The 15,245-nt window shown below is 36.9% G+C and overlaps 1 protein-coding gene across 9 annotated transcripts in view; it reads right to left on the reverse strand.

The window, feature by feature from the left end:
- DNM3 (dynamin 3) overlaps nucleotides 1–15,245 on the reverse strand; it is a 535,391-nt gene that overhangs the window by 336,383 nt on the left and 183,763 nt on the right. For all 9 annotated transcript variants that reach the window (XM_003925367.3, XM_003925368.3, XM_010336127.3 and 6 more), the window contains exons 5-8: nucleotides 9,690–9,788; nucleotides 8,894–9,054; nucleotides 5,158–5,300; nucleotides 1,168–1,303 (exon numbers count right to left, since the gene is read on the reverse strand). In XM_003925367.3, the coding sequence (XP_003925416.1) occupies nucleotides 1,168–1,303; nucleotides 5,158–5,300; nucleotides 8,894–9,054; nucleotides 9,690–9,788 (539 nt within the window). The remainder of the gene's footprint in view (nucleotides 1–1,167; nucleotides 1,304–5,157; nucleotides 5,301–8,893; nucleotides 9,055–9,689; nucleotides 9,789–15,245) is intronic.

Genomic DNA, 15,245 nt, shown 5'->3' on the forward strand with positions numbered 1-15,245 from the left:
GTTTTTCCTCCATTTCCCTCATCTGATGGGCACCACCACTGACTCAGCTGTGAAAGCCAAAACCTTGGGAGTCGTCTCAAAACTTCTCTTTCTTCCATCCCCCATTTCAATCAAAGTCCTAGCAACTTTAATCGCCAAAAGGTCAAAGCCACCCATCTCTCTCTATCCATTCTTGCTAGGGCACTTTTACTGAAAAGCTAAAGAAGTTTAATTCTCAGTGTTTCAGCCTTGCACAGGCTTCTTCCAAGACCCTGTATGTTTATAATTTTGTATTCTGCTTCAAGGGGGCCTGCAAAATTGTAGAAACTTCAGATCCCACAGAAAATGAATCCACCCCTGGTCTGGCCTACTGTTCTCCTCATGTTGTCTCTTGGTTCTTTACAATCCAGCAGGTATACTATTTTTCTAAAGTCATCAACCAAATCAAGTCACATTACTGCTTAAAACCCTCCTGTAACTTCCCATTGTTAAGCGTAAAGAATCTACCTCAACCTAGAAAGCCTTGTGTGAACTGGATGCTTTCATCCTCTCTGAATTCATTTCATGCCCCTCTCCTTCATCAGCCACATCTGTTCTTCACCTGTCATCCTTCAGTACTTTACCTGAGGTTGCTACTTCTGCCTTGAACAACCTCTTTCCCCCAGATCTTAACCCAGCTGACCTCTTCATGCCATTCTGGGCACAGTTTAAATGTCTCCTGCTCAGACAAAACTTACCTGACTATTCCATTAAAAGTGGCTCACCCAGCCCCATCCTCTTACATCATGTTACATGAAAACATTTGAAACTTCCTTATTTTGTCTATTTGTTAATTTTCTATCTTTCCCCACTAAACAAGCCAGAGTCTTCTCTGTCTTAATCACTGGCACCTAGAAATTTGGTGCATAGTATATGCTCAAGAAATATTTTTAAATTAATTAGACAACAAACATCATAGGAAACCCAACTTAGTATTTCTGTTTGAAATGTAGTTAAATTTCATTAAATAAAATCAGAATCATCAGTAAGAAAATATTTCTCTCCTGAATTTCATTACCTGAATATGGAGGTTTTGTTCAAAGAACCATGTTAGTTCTATACCACTCACTCAATATTGTATCAAGAGTTACGTAAAACACAATATGGAAACAAAGTGAAACTAAGGAAAAAATAACATTTGACACAAACCTTTACTATCTCAAAAGGAAAGCGTTCATGGAAAATACGATTGATTTTAGCACCACCTGAGAGTTCCAGGGTATCTACTTGATCCCCTGACCCTTCAATTCTCTTCTCGAAGTCCACGGCAAATTGCTGAACCATCCTGTAATTGTTAAAGAGAAATAGATTCAAGTCAAAGTTACAAGCCTTTGCACTCCTCATTTTCTTTTCCTCTGGTTGGTTATTCCTTAGAATCCTTTTCCAGGTGCTCTTAGTGGCACCTACTGGCAGAGTTAACACTACACTCTATTTAGCACTCACAATGTGATTATATAAAACACACATCAAGATTTTAGACATTTAATTAGAATAAATATTTAAATATATTTATTTTCAACGCATTCTGTTCATTTGATTGCAGTCATAAAATGGTATTTAAAGAATACTCGAAATAGAGAGTTTAGCAATTAAACTTTATGTAGAATAGTCAAATGAACCTGAACTCCTATCACATCACAACCACCTAGTATCCCAGGAGTTCTAGCTCTATTACTCCCCCAATATCACAGCTTCAGTCTCTACTCACACTTATCCCTAGGTGATCTCAAGGATGCCACAGCTTCAGTGGTTATTAAGAAATAGTTTCTCCACACCTTCTGCTTTACCTTATAACTCTCAGGAGAGTGAATGGCCCGTATGCTCAACCGTCTACTGGATGTTTGTTTCCTCTTAGCAGCCTTGAACTCAACACACCTAAAACAACCTCTCAATTTGTTTTACTCCCAAACTTGCTGATCCTCCTGCATTCCCAAATCTCCCCTCATGATGGATGTCACCACTCACCCAAGGCAGAGAATCTGGGGCATCCAACATACCTCCCTTTCCCTCACCCAACAGTTGCAGGGAGTCACCACTTTTTGGTCATTTCTCCTCCATTACAGCTCAGCTGGTTGAGCTCTTCCTCCTCACGCCTGCTGACACTGCCTTGGTTCAGCTCTCGGCAATGCCTCCCAGCATCACTGAAGGTTCCTCTAGATGACCATCCTGCTTTTGGGTTTATCTTTGTCAATGTCAGACCTCACCCTATCATAGTAACACAGACTTGTGACCCCTCTACAACTAGCTCTGGCCTTGTTTTTCAACGGATCTCCACAATTTGATAATACAATCAAAACCCTTTAGCCCATCTCCCCATATTTCATGGTCTGGCCTTGGCTGCCTCTTCAGCCCCATCTCTCACCACTCATCCCACTCACCTTCCAGCCAGCCATAAGGAAGCCACTGTAGTTCCCCAAATGCACCATGCCCCTGTGCTTTTACAGTTGTTTTTCTTTCTGCTCAGAACACCATTTTCTCTGTCCCTTGCTGCTTTGCCTGACTAATTTTTATGTGTTCTTTAAGGCTCAGCTCAATCATTGGTTCTTCCCAAAAATTTTTCATGATCCATGACTCTATCCAGCATCACTCCTCATTGCCCCTCCTCTGTCTTCAGTGTATTTCCTGCAGAGCACTAGGCACAATACAGACATTGCCACATCTATCAGTCACTCTCTTAAGGGCAAGTACCATAGGTTTTCTTTAACTTTCTCTGCTCAACATAATTGAGAGATTTAATAAATATTTGTTCCCTGAAGGAATGAATTACCTTACACTGGCTGCTTTAAAAAAAAAAAAAAAAAGGAAGAAACGGGGCAAAAAACTATTTTCATTTGTGATTACCAGGTTTAGAAACTCCATTTTAAACATACTGGAACTACTTTCAAATTCAAAATCCAAAAGGAAAAAAATTCAAACTATCTAAAACTTGTATCTTTTTATTCTCTTCCATCAAAGTCATGGATAAATTAAAAGTAACTGCAGATAAGTAGGCCAAAAAAGCTAGACTATAATTGGATTTAGCTATGTTCATGTATATGCTAATTTTATATTTTAAAAACACCTAGTAAGGTGTGATATACATATTGAAACATGAAAAATTTTTCAGAAATTGTACCTCTAGCTGCTCCTTTCCCTAAACCCTATGCCTGAGCCACCTGGCCCACTTACTAGTTCTAGAACAAATACTACCCAAGTTCTCATGATGCTCTTGCCCCCTCCTTCCACATGACAAGGTCCTCCCCTACTTTGGGGCCTCTATTTTCTGTGAATTCACATCCTTCCTCACATGTAACTGCTTCCTGATCAGGGCTTCCTTAATATTTTACACTTACAAAAACATAGCATTTATTAGCTTTAACACAATTAATCATGTTTATTTTTATGTCTGTTTTCCCCTACTCTACTGGGACTTCTTGAGGGCAAAAATCTTATCATTGAATTCACAGAACCAGACACTGAGGGCATGAAGAGATAAGAGGAAGGAGGAAGAACAGAGAAAGGAAAGCAGGAAGGAAGGACAGAAGAGATAAAAGAAATAGGTCAAAAAGAATAGGACCATAAAGAAGGAACTGGATCAGCCCTCTACAAGTCAAGAATCTAGCTGTGAAAAGTTCTGTAATCTGAGTCCAATAAAGTCACAGAGGCAAGACCCAGTATTTGCAAGTAGAATAGTTTTGGTTGGATATTAAGACAATGACCTAGGGCCTAAGCAGAAATAGCTTTCTCTGTAACTTGAAGTTTTTACAAGAGCTCAACCAAACCCAAGAATGAAAAGAAAGAATAAATTAGGAAAGAACTACATCTGGGGAAAAAAAAAAACCAAAAAACTCTTTCCTTTGTATAATATTTTTAATGAGGAAATATAAGATGAATTAATATTGTATTTAAATATTTGAGTATTTGGAAATCTCCTCACAAAGAAGGAAATTATAGTATGCACTTTAAATGCCAAATAAAGGAGGCTTTGATTGCTAGGCTGCAGGGGAGAAAAGGGTGCCATAAGAGGTACGGACATCATCTTCGGAGGTAGACCTCTCGAGTGTCCTGCAGTGTATGCTGGGCAGGGGAGTCTTCTAGCTGAGAGAGACTTGACATGGTGGCAGCACGGGATAAAGAAACAGATGGTGCCAGAAGGAGTTAAGGAAGAGAAGAAAGTATAAGATATGAAGACCTAGGAATTATCTAATAATTCTCTGCCATCCTACCCCAAGGTACCTCAGAAATAACTCTAGTAACCATGGGAAAATCATGAAGGGGTGAAAAGCTGCTTGGCAGTTTCACATTTGCATTTTCAAAGGGCTACATTAAAATTATTACATAAAAGAAAAAAAATTACAGCCTTATTGTGAGCACTTTTTTTTATTTTTATTTTTTGAGACAGAGTTTCGCTCTTGTTACCCAGGCTGGAGTGCAATAATGGCACGATCTCAGCTCACCGCAACCTCCGCCTCCTGGGTTCAGGCAATTCTCCTGCCTCAGCCTCCTGAGTAGCTGGGATTACAGGCACGCGCCACCATGCCCAGCTAATTTTTTGTATTTTTAGTAGAGACGGGGTTTCACCATGTTGACCAGGATGGTCTCGATCTCTGGACCTTGTGATCCACCCGCCTCGGCCTCCCAAAGTGCTGGGATTACAGGCGTGAGCCACCGCGCCCGGCCCTTGTGAGCACTTTTTAATTAAATCCTTGGTTCTGATTCCACTGAAAAAAATGCACACAAAGAAGTGACATGAATTAATTGGAATAAAAGATAATAAATACAATTGACATCCATACAAACAGTTGAAAAAAACAAATGATATTTTCATGTATTTACTCACTTCTAAGACAAGGGACAAAAATTCCTACTTGGTCATTGTGAATGGTTGTACTCACTTACTGAATCCAGTCTTAAAAACACAATTTAAATGGGCATGGGGATGGTCAATTGGGAAGTTGATAATAACAGAATAATATCAATAATTCTTGTTCCAGAAAGCATAAAAATTCAAGAGTTATTGCATATCATATAGATAGCCTCATATAGTTTACTTACTGCCTTTGTTAAACTTAGGCAACAACATGATGAATAGACTAAGGCAAAAGAAAACTAAAGAAATTAGTTTAAAATGCTGAGCCAAGGAAGGGAAAGGTGACCTACTGCAGCAATGCTTTGGTCTTCCTGGTTGGGTCTTCTGGTTTGAAGTTTTTGTAGGCTTCTACTTCATGTTCTATGGAAAGCAACTGTCCCTGTAGTTTGTTCCTGAAGTTTGGTAGGGTATCTCGAATGTGGTTGGTAAGTTGCTAAATAAAACAAAATCATACATACAGATTTAAGATTGAATCATATACACAGAATAAAGATTAACTCATGAGACAAAGATCATTCTCCATTGTTTTCCCAATCATTCAAAATTTCAAACATTATGTATACATTTGAGATTACTATTGGGTAGACAGGGAGAAGACGCACCAACTCTCTCCTCCACTGCCCTTCAGAGATGCTCAACATTTCTTCATTTAGAGTCACTCATTTGAGCTATCTTTTTAAATCGGAAAGACCCTGGTAAAATGCAGCTACTGTTACTAATGAGGCTGCCCAATAACACCTTAGCATGGGTTGATTTACCAGATCTCCTACCTTGTAGAAAGGAACTTTAAGTTAGTATGTGATAGAAATGAAGGAAGCTAGGAGTCACAGGTGCTGCCTGATGTTCTCAGGACTAAATGGTTTGCCACACTGTTGGAGCTCAGGTGGCCAAGGTGCCAGAGGCACCTGTCAGCTGTTAACTTTCTCCAGATTCTGCAGCTGAGGTAGAACTTACTTGTACTTCCACCTCTCAGTCCCAGTGCAATTCCATGACTGAATGAGAGAAAGCTCTCTCTGCTATTGAAAGCTTGACATAGTCATGTGTTTGGCATTTCCACTGAAATCAGCTGGCACCTCAAACTCAGTACAAGGAAAACTTCTCAAAGAGCCTAAGAGTGTGTGATTAATTAAGAACAAAGGTGAGATAAAAACCTAGATTGTTTAGGTCTTACTGTCTCTCTGTTACAATGCAGTTTAAGAAAAGTCTGAATTAAAAGAAAAAACAAGATAACCTTCTTGAACTGCCTAAGTGATGAACTTGAAATCCATAAAAAGAATATAAACTTCCTAGAAACACAAGAAAAAGAAAAAATATTAAAAGTAGGAAGAATTAACATACCCAGACTGACTAAACTATTTTAAGTCATCTTTATGTTTTTCTGAGGTTACCTGAATATATTTATTAAATAAATCTAGAGTTATTTGTCAATAGTTTATAACTGCATTATCCCCTTGCTCAGAGCTATGAATCATTTGTTATGTTAGCATCCTGGCATGTGTTGTTGCTCTAACTACGAAGTAGGCAACAAAAGAGCTGAAAGGACGGCATTCCCAATAGCAACATCACAAGAGACAAGAAACCAAATGTAACAGAAACAGCAACCACAAGAAACCAGCAGCCACCTGATTGTCATGTGAACTGGTAAATAATAAAAACACCTGATTTCCACCTCTTGCTTCTCAGACATCTCCATAACAAAGCAATATCGTGGCTTTCTGAAATACTTCTTCCCATGGCTTTCATGACTCCAGCTCCTCTGATTTTTCTGCTATCCATTCTGGATGTATCTTCTCTATTTCCTTGGACAATTCGCCCTCTTTGCCATACCAGTAATTATTGAAATTCCTCAAATCTAGGCCCTCGGCCTCTTTTTTGTTCACTCTCTGTTCTTTCTTGAAGCAATCTCATTCCATCCATGGCTTCAATAAACATCCAAATATCTACAGCTGTAAGATGTCTCCAAACAAAATTTATCATTGCTGTGCCATGCATATTTGACCACCTGCTTGACTTCTCCTCTTGGATGTGTCAATGACATCTCAAGCTCAACATGTCCAAAATCTTCCCTTCAGAGTTCCCCATCTTGGCAACTTCGTAACAATCTGGAAAGCTGGGACTTAACCTTGACTCCACCTCTCCCGTCACCCAACAGCACTAATCTACCACCTAGTCCTCAATTTTCCTGAACATTTCTCAAACCTGCCCCTTTTTTTCATCTCCACTGGCCCTCACCACAACCAAACTCCCATAATTTCTCACTTTTACTCCTAACTGGTCTACTCTTGATCTTCCTGTCTTCAATATCGTATTCTTTTTTAACCCACAGATCTGATCGTGTTGTTCCTCTACTCTGAATCCCTAAATGAGTCCTTGTTGGTCTTAGGTAAAAGCCAAAATCTTCAGTTTGGCCTAGAGACAATACGGAATTCAGCCACTGCCTACATCTCCAATATCATCTCATACAACTCACTAGCTCTTTCTCTGCCTTCCCTCCACATGTGATAATTTCATTCAGTTTCTCAAAATGTCATGTCATTTTCCAGTATTTTCCACATAAATTATCCCACAGGATCAGAAGTACTGGTACACTTTGAAACAGCCATATTATTATAGTATAAAGATATAAAGATTCTTGAAGCAATAAAGAGGAAGTGATTATCCAGGAAAGGAGAAATCTTTGGTTTAAAAAAAATCATTTAATTTTTAGTCAACAAAAATCTAATTGTGTTATAACTTGGGGGTCACTTGTAATAACCTAATAATAAACCATTTCCTTCTGTTTTTCCGGTATTCAAAACCTCACTCATTTCCAACTTATCTTTCTAATCATATTAGTGATTTTCCTCTAAGATTTTTTCAGTTTATTTGTGTTTTTCATAGACCAATACAGCTATAAAAAGCAGAATAGAGAGTATTGACAATGCAAATTATATTGCTAGAATGTTAGGATTCTTGTATAACAATGCTCCTTCTCTAAAATATACTCATATTTTTAAATGATACAATCATAGTGATGCTTTCTAAATTCCAAATATTTATTTGTATTTAATTATAAAGTGTAAACTTTATAATAGGCTGTTATGTCTCTTAAAATGGAATTATAGATAATTTTTTATTTTCTAAAATTTATTCTCAGTTGTTTTGCCTAAATGGTTCAGGTATAATGCCCCATATTGTGACAGCTTCTATTGATACTTTCCAGGAGCTAAGAATCAGAAATCTGGTAACTACTCAATTGATTGATTGATTGATTGCCCAATTAAGTTCATAGGTAACAGTTAAAGCATAACTTACAAGAATATTTGTGAGAAAAGCTGCTAATCACATTAAGTCAATATAATCAAAACTCAAGGAGTGGACCCTGCATTCAATGACAATGATGCTTGTCATAACACTTAACTCCAACAGGGAAAGGAATATCTGCATCCAAGTAAGAGCACTGAGGATTTATGGAAGAAGTGTGTGCATAGTATATGGAGTGGGGTAGGCAGAAGGCCCAGTTCTAAATTATTGTGGGAAAAGGGGTTATCTAGAAAAGCTTCTTAGATTAGTGGAAATCAATGATTATTTAATTAGGATTTGTTGTTCTTAAGATTTTAAATTAAGAAATCAATCTTAAGTAAAGCCATAAAAAATTTAATAGAAAGTGTAAACTAGCCATTACAGACTGGTGCTTCAAAAACAGATCTGAAGAGATAACTTTTCAAAGCTATACAAATTTATCTTCTCAAGATAACTACATATTACAAATGAATATATGCTAAAATGTATATCCTGTTCACTGTTCCTAAATAGGTATATGTTTCTGCTTTAAGCATTGTTCTTTCAATAATAGGAAGGTGAGTTCTATTCACTGAGAATGGTAATAGTGTGGATTTGAGGTACTAATATTCATTTTTAAAATCTCTATCATTGAAGCTGCATGTCTTACGTTGGAAAAAACAAAAAACTTAAAAATCATGTAGATGAAATCCAGCAGCCACTTACATTTTTCATAATTGTTCTTGTTTGAAAGAACATTTTTACCTGATTAAGAACCTTCTGCAGGTGTGGGGTCCCCATTCGGTCAGCAATATGTCTATAAGCTGGGTGGGAAAGGAAAAACTTTCTCTCTGCCAACATGGCTGCCTTTATGTCCTTCTTCCCATCTATGTCCTTCTGGCTTCTGTTTACCACCCCCACGTAACCTGAAACAAAACACAAACCTATGGAGTTGGGGACACTTTTTGTTGCTTATTCTAGGGAGAGTTCAAGGCTCTCACAAAGGCAGACTAAGAAATGCAAAACTAGTTTTAGGCTTGAAGACTGGATCCCTTTATAAAATTCAATGGGAAATATCAGTACTGAACATAGACCACTGACTGAGCTCACGAGAATTTTTTTTATCATCAATACAATAATGTCTCTCACCCTTAAAAAGCTGTGTGCATTTTAAGAGAGTATATATCTTAGCAGTTTTTTCATATAGCAGGCAAGTAAATATCAGACTTACAATAGTATAAGTTTATGCAGTCTATGTTGGATATTTATAACCTCCCTTCAAATCTCTTCCTTTTCCTGTTATTTTAAGGAATAGTTCTCCCTTTGGATAATTTTCTAATACATCATTTGGGAACATACAGCCATTCCATAAAAAGTATAATAATAAATCCATCTTACAACTGAGAAGGCATTAAAACTAAACCTTCTAGTGGCTTCCCAATCATTTCTCTGTCATAGCACCAAAAAAAAAAAAAAAAAAAAAAAAAGAAGAAGAAGAAAGAAGAAAGAAAAAAGAAAAGAAAAAGAAAAAAACAGTCTTGTATAGACCACAGTACATTACCCCTGCGAAGAGGCAACAGTTTGTTCTCTAGAACATCCCTGGCATCCGTTCCTTCATCCATAAGGTCCAGTTTGGTGATAACTCCAATGGTTCTCAGACCTGCATCATAGACAAACCCAACATTACACAATTTTCAGAAGACTAACAAATTTTAAAGACATATATGTCACAATACTAAATGTAAAGCACATTTTCCTTGTTCTTTTTCCATTTCTTTCTGTCTTACTTTGTTTTCTAAGTGCTACTCAAGTTTGGTGATTTCAGTGTGATGAGGAGGAGAGTTGCCAAACTACCCATCCAGAAGATAACTTTCAACCCAAGGGAGAAAAACAAATAGCTGTAGCACTAAAATAATTTCCAAATATATGACCTTATTTTTGTACCACGCATATATGGAAATTCTACATTTTCATTTTCCTCCCAAGTTCTCCACCTAATATGAACGCTTGAAATTTTTATGTATTACATTATTAAATGCAAGTAAATAAACAGGTTATGCATGGACCAATAACGAGAGTATCTCATGAACCAAGGATTACGATTGATCCAGTTCTAGTCACTGATGTCAAAAAAAATTAAAAGAAGAAAAGCAGGTATAGTGCCATCACCAAAAATAAACTTGAAAGCCACACAGCATTTACTCTGCCTAGGAAAGGAAATATGATTTAATGGAAAGAGGACTGTAATAGGAATTACAGGCTTGGATCTAGTCTCAAGGCAAGTCACCAAAACTCCCCAAGTCTCAGTTTTCCTCATCTGTCAAATAAAGAGTTAGAAACTATGATCTCCAAGGTTCCTTTCAGTAATAAATAATGTGAGAACCTAAACATTTTGTGTAGCATATCAGATACATGATATTTGTTAGTTGCTTTCTTCATTAGATGAAATAGACAGTATTTGCCTAGTAATTTATATTGCTTTTTGTTTTACTTTAAGTTCTGGGATACAAGTACAGAATGTGTAGGTTTGTTACATAGGTATACGTGTGCCATGGTATTTGCTGCACCTATCAACCTATCATCTAGGTTTTAAGACTTGCATGCATTAGCTATTTGTCCTAATGCTCTCCCTCCCTTCACCCTCAAACCCCCAACTGGCACCAGTGTGTTGTTCTCCTCCCTGTGTCCATATGTTCTCATTGTTCAACTCCCACTTATAAGTGAGAACATGTGGCGTCTGGTTTTCTGTTTCTGTGTTAGTTTCCTGAGGATAATGGCTTCCAGCTTCATTTATGACCCTGAAAAGGACACAAACTCATTCCTTTTTATGGCTGCACAGTTTTCCATGGTGTATATGTACCACATTTTCTTATCCAGTCTATCATTGATGAGCATTTGGGTTGGTTCCAACTCTTGGCTACTGTAAATAGTGCATCAATAAGCATATATATGCATGTGTCTTTATAGCAGAATGATTTATATTACTGTGAGTATATACCTAGTAATAGGATTGCTGGGTCAAATGGTATTTCTGGTTCTTGAGGAATCACCACACTGTCTTCCACAATGATTGAACTAGTTTACATTCCCACCAACAGTGTAAAATCTTTTCTATTTCTCCACTGCCTCAACAGCATCTATCATTTCTTGACTTATTAATAATTGCCATTCGGACTGGTGTGAGATGGTATCTCATTGTAATTTTGATTTGCATTTCTCTAATGATCAGTGATGTTGAGCTTTTTTTCATATGTTTTTTGGCTGCATAAATGTCTTCTTTTGAGAAGTGTCTATTCATATCCTTTGTCCACCTTCTGATGGAGTTTTTTTTTTCTTGTAAATTTGTTTCAGTTACTTATAGAATCTGGATATTAGTCCTTTGTCAGATATGTAGATTGCAAAAATTTTCTCCCATTCTGTAGGTTGCCTGTTTACTCTGATGATCATTTCTTTTGCTGTGCAGAAGCTCTTTAGGTTAATTAGATCCCATTTGTTGATTTTGGCTTTTGTTGCAAATGCTTTGGTGTTTTCATCATGAAGTCTTTGCCCATGCCTACATCCTGAATGGTATTACCTAAGTTTTCTTCTAGGGTTTTTAATAGTCTTGGGTTTTACAACTCTTTAAGCCATCTAGAGTTAATTTTGGTATATAGTATAAGGAAGGGGTCCAGTTTGAGTTTTCTGCATATAGCTGGCCAGTTTTTCCAGCACCATTTATTAAATAGGGAATCCTTTCCCCATTGCTTGTTTTTGTCAGGTTTGTCAAAGATCAAATGGTTGCAGATGTGTGGTGTTATTTCTGAAGTCTCTGTTCTGTTCCATTGGTCTATATGTCTATTTTGGTACCAATATCATGCTGTTTTGGTTACTGTAGCCTTATAGTATAGTTTGAAGTCAGGTAACATGATGCTTCCAGCTTTGTTGGTTTTGCTTAAGACTATCTTGGCTATATGGGCTCTTTTTTGGTTCCATATGGCATTTAAAGTGGTTTTCTTTTTTTTCTAATTCCGTGAAGAATGTCAATGGTGGTTTGATGTGAACAGCATTGAACCTATAAATTACTTCGGGTAGTATAGCCATTTTCACAATATTGATTCTTTCTATCCATGAGGATGGAATGTTTTTCCTTTTTTTTCTTTTCCTTGAGCAGTGGTTTGTAGTTCTCCTTGAAGAGGTCCTTCATATCACTTGTAAGTTGTATTCCTAGGTATTTTATTCTCTTTATAGCAATTGTGAAAGGTAGTTCATTCATGACTTGGCTCTCTGCTTATCTATTTTTGGCATTAAGGAATGCTTGTGATTTTGGCACACTGACTTTGTATCCTGAGACTCTGCTAAAGTTGCTTATCAGCTTAAGGAGTTTCGGGGCTGTGATGATGGAGTTTTCTGAATGTACAATCATGACATCTGTAAACAGAGATGATTTGACTTCCTGTCTTCCTATTTGAATATGCTTTCTTTCTTTCTCTTGCCTGATTGCCCTGGCCAGAACTTCCAACACTATGTTGTATAGGAGTGGTGAGAGAGGGCATCCTTGTCTTGTGCTGGTTTTCAAAGGGAGTGCTTCCATCTTTTGCCCATTCTGTATGCTATTGGCTGTGGGTTTGTCATAAATAGCTCTTATTATTTTGAGTTCCATTCCATCAATACCTATCTTATTGAGAGTTTTTAGCATGAAGGGGTGTTGAATTTTATCAAAGGCCTTTTCTGCATCTATTGAGATAATCATGTGGTTTTTGTCATTAGTTCTGTTTATGTGATGAATTACATTTATTGATTTGCATATGCTGAACCAGCCTTGAATCCCAGAAATGAAGCCAACTTAATCATGACGGATAAGCTTTTTAATGTGCTGCTGGATTCAGTTTGCCAGTATTTTATTGAGGACTTTCACATCGATATTCGTCAGGGATATTGGCCTAAAATTTTCTTTTATTGTTGTGTCTTTGCTTGATTTTGGTATCAGGATGATGTTGGCCTCATAAAATGATTTAGGGAGGAGTCCTGTTTTTTTCTATTGTTTTAAATAGTTTCAGCAGCATGATACCAGCTCTTCTTTGTACCTCTGATAGAATTTGGCTGTGAATCCGTTTGGTCCTGGGCTTTTCTTGGTTGGTAGACTATTAATTACTGCCTCAATTTCAGAACTTGTTATTGGACTATTCAGGGAGTCCATTTCTGCCTGGTTTAGTCTTAGGAGGGTGTATGTGTCCATGAATGTATTCATGTCTTCTAGATTTTCTAATTTGCATAGAGGTGTTAATAGTATTCTCTGATGGTAGTTTGTATATCTGTGGGATCAGCAGTGATATCCCCTTTATGATTTTTTATTGTGTCTAGTTGATCCTTCTCTCTTCTCTTTTTTTAGTCCGGCTAGTGGTCTATTTTGTTAATCTTAACAGCTCCTGGATTCATTGTTTTTTTGAAGGGTTTTTCATGTTTCTGTCTCCTTCAGTTCTGCTCTAATCTTAGTTATTTCTTGTCTTCTACTAGCTTTTGAATTTGTTTGGTCTTGCTTCTCTAGTTTTTTTAATTGTGATATTAGGGTGTTGATTTTAGATCTTTCCTGCTTTCTCCTTTGGGAATTTAGTGCCATAAATTTCCCTCTAAACGCTGCTTTAGCTGTGTCCCAAAGATTTTAGTACATTGTGTGTTTGTTTTCATTGGTTTCAAAGAACATCTTTATTTCTGCCTTCATTTATTCATTTACCCAGCAGTCATTCAGGAGCAGGTTGTTCAGTTTCCATGTAGTTGTGTGGTTTTGAGTGAGTTTCTTTCTGAGTTCTAATTTGATTCCACTGTGGTCTGAAAGACTGTTACGATTTCTGTGCTTTTGCATTTGTTGAGGAGTGTTTTACTTCCAATTATGTGGTTAATTTTGGACTAAGTGTGATGTGGTGCTGAGAAGAATATATATTATGTTGATTTGGGGTGGAGAGTTCTGCAGATGTCTATTAGGTCTACTTGGTCCAGAGCTTAGTTCAAGTTCTGAATATCCTTGTTAATTTTCTGTCTCATTTATTTATCTAGTATTGACAGTAAGGTGTTAAAATCTCCCACTATTATTGTGTGGGAGTCTAGATCTCTCTGTAGGTCTCTAAGAACTTGTTTTATGAATCTAGGTGCTCCTGTATTGGATGTATATATATTTAGGATAATTAGCTCTTCTTTTTGCATCGATCCCTTTACCATTAAGTAATGCCCTTCTTTGTCTTTTTATATCTTTGTTGATTTAAAGTCTGTTTTATCAGAGACCCGGATTGCAACCCCTGCTTTTTGTTTTGCTTTCCATTTGCCTGGCAAATATTCCTTCACCCCTATCTGTGTCTTTGCAGTATACAATGCTGAGGTATGAAAAAAACTGAGGTAGCTAAGTGTCTGCCCAAATGGCTGCCCAGTTTTGTTCTTGAAACCCTGGGCCCTGGTGGCATAGGCACCCAAGGAATTTTTTTCTTCCTATTGTTTACTTTTTTTTTTCTTTTGTTTTCTGGGACAGTTCCTCAAGTTTTTCTTCCAACCATTTTACTAACATTTTAATTTCTGCTCTCCCAGTTTAGTTATTGAGATATTTTGCCTCATGTTTCTTTTTATGGCCTTCATTTGTTCCATGAATGCAATAACTTCTCCTTTCTCTCTGATAATATTAATAAAAATGATCAAGTTGTATTCCGTATTTTGCATTATCTTTTTTTTCCCTCCAGGTTCCTATTATAAAGTTTATCTGTTTTGGTCTCTCAGAATCTCCTTGACTGTCCATTCTTATTTATTTATTCATTTTTAAACCTTCTCAAAAGTTTTTTATTGTGACCAACAGTAAATATTCAAAAACATGATAATAACCATTGACTCAATATCCTCAGAGATAGGAATGCTGAAAAAAAAAAAAACAATTTTACAAGAATAGGCAAATTTTGGTATCCATATCTGACAATGTCATTATAAGAAAGGAAATTTACAGACTATGATTTTTTTGAACTAAATTTATACATCCAATTCCAAAATCCAGTTATATTTTATAAGGAGGTTATATCATTACCAAATTTGGTTTATGCAATGCATTCATTGTACTAGTTCCTGAACACAGAGTAATAATAGTCTCAGGCTGGCAAGATGTCCA

This window comes from Saimiri boliviensis, chromosome 19 (assembly GCF_048565385.1).
Source record: "Saimiri boliviensis isolate mSaiBol1 chromosome 19, mSaiBol1.pri, whole genome shotgun sequence".
NCBI classification, from domain to species: domain Eukaryota; kingdom Metazoa; phylum Chordata; class Mammalia; order Primates; family Cebidae; genus Saimiri; species Saimiri boliviensis.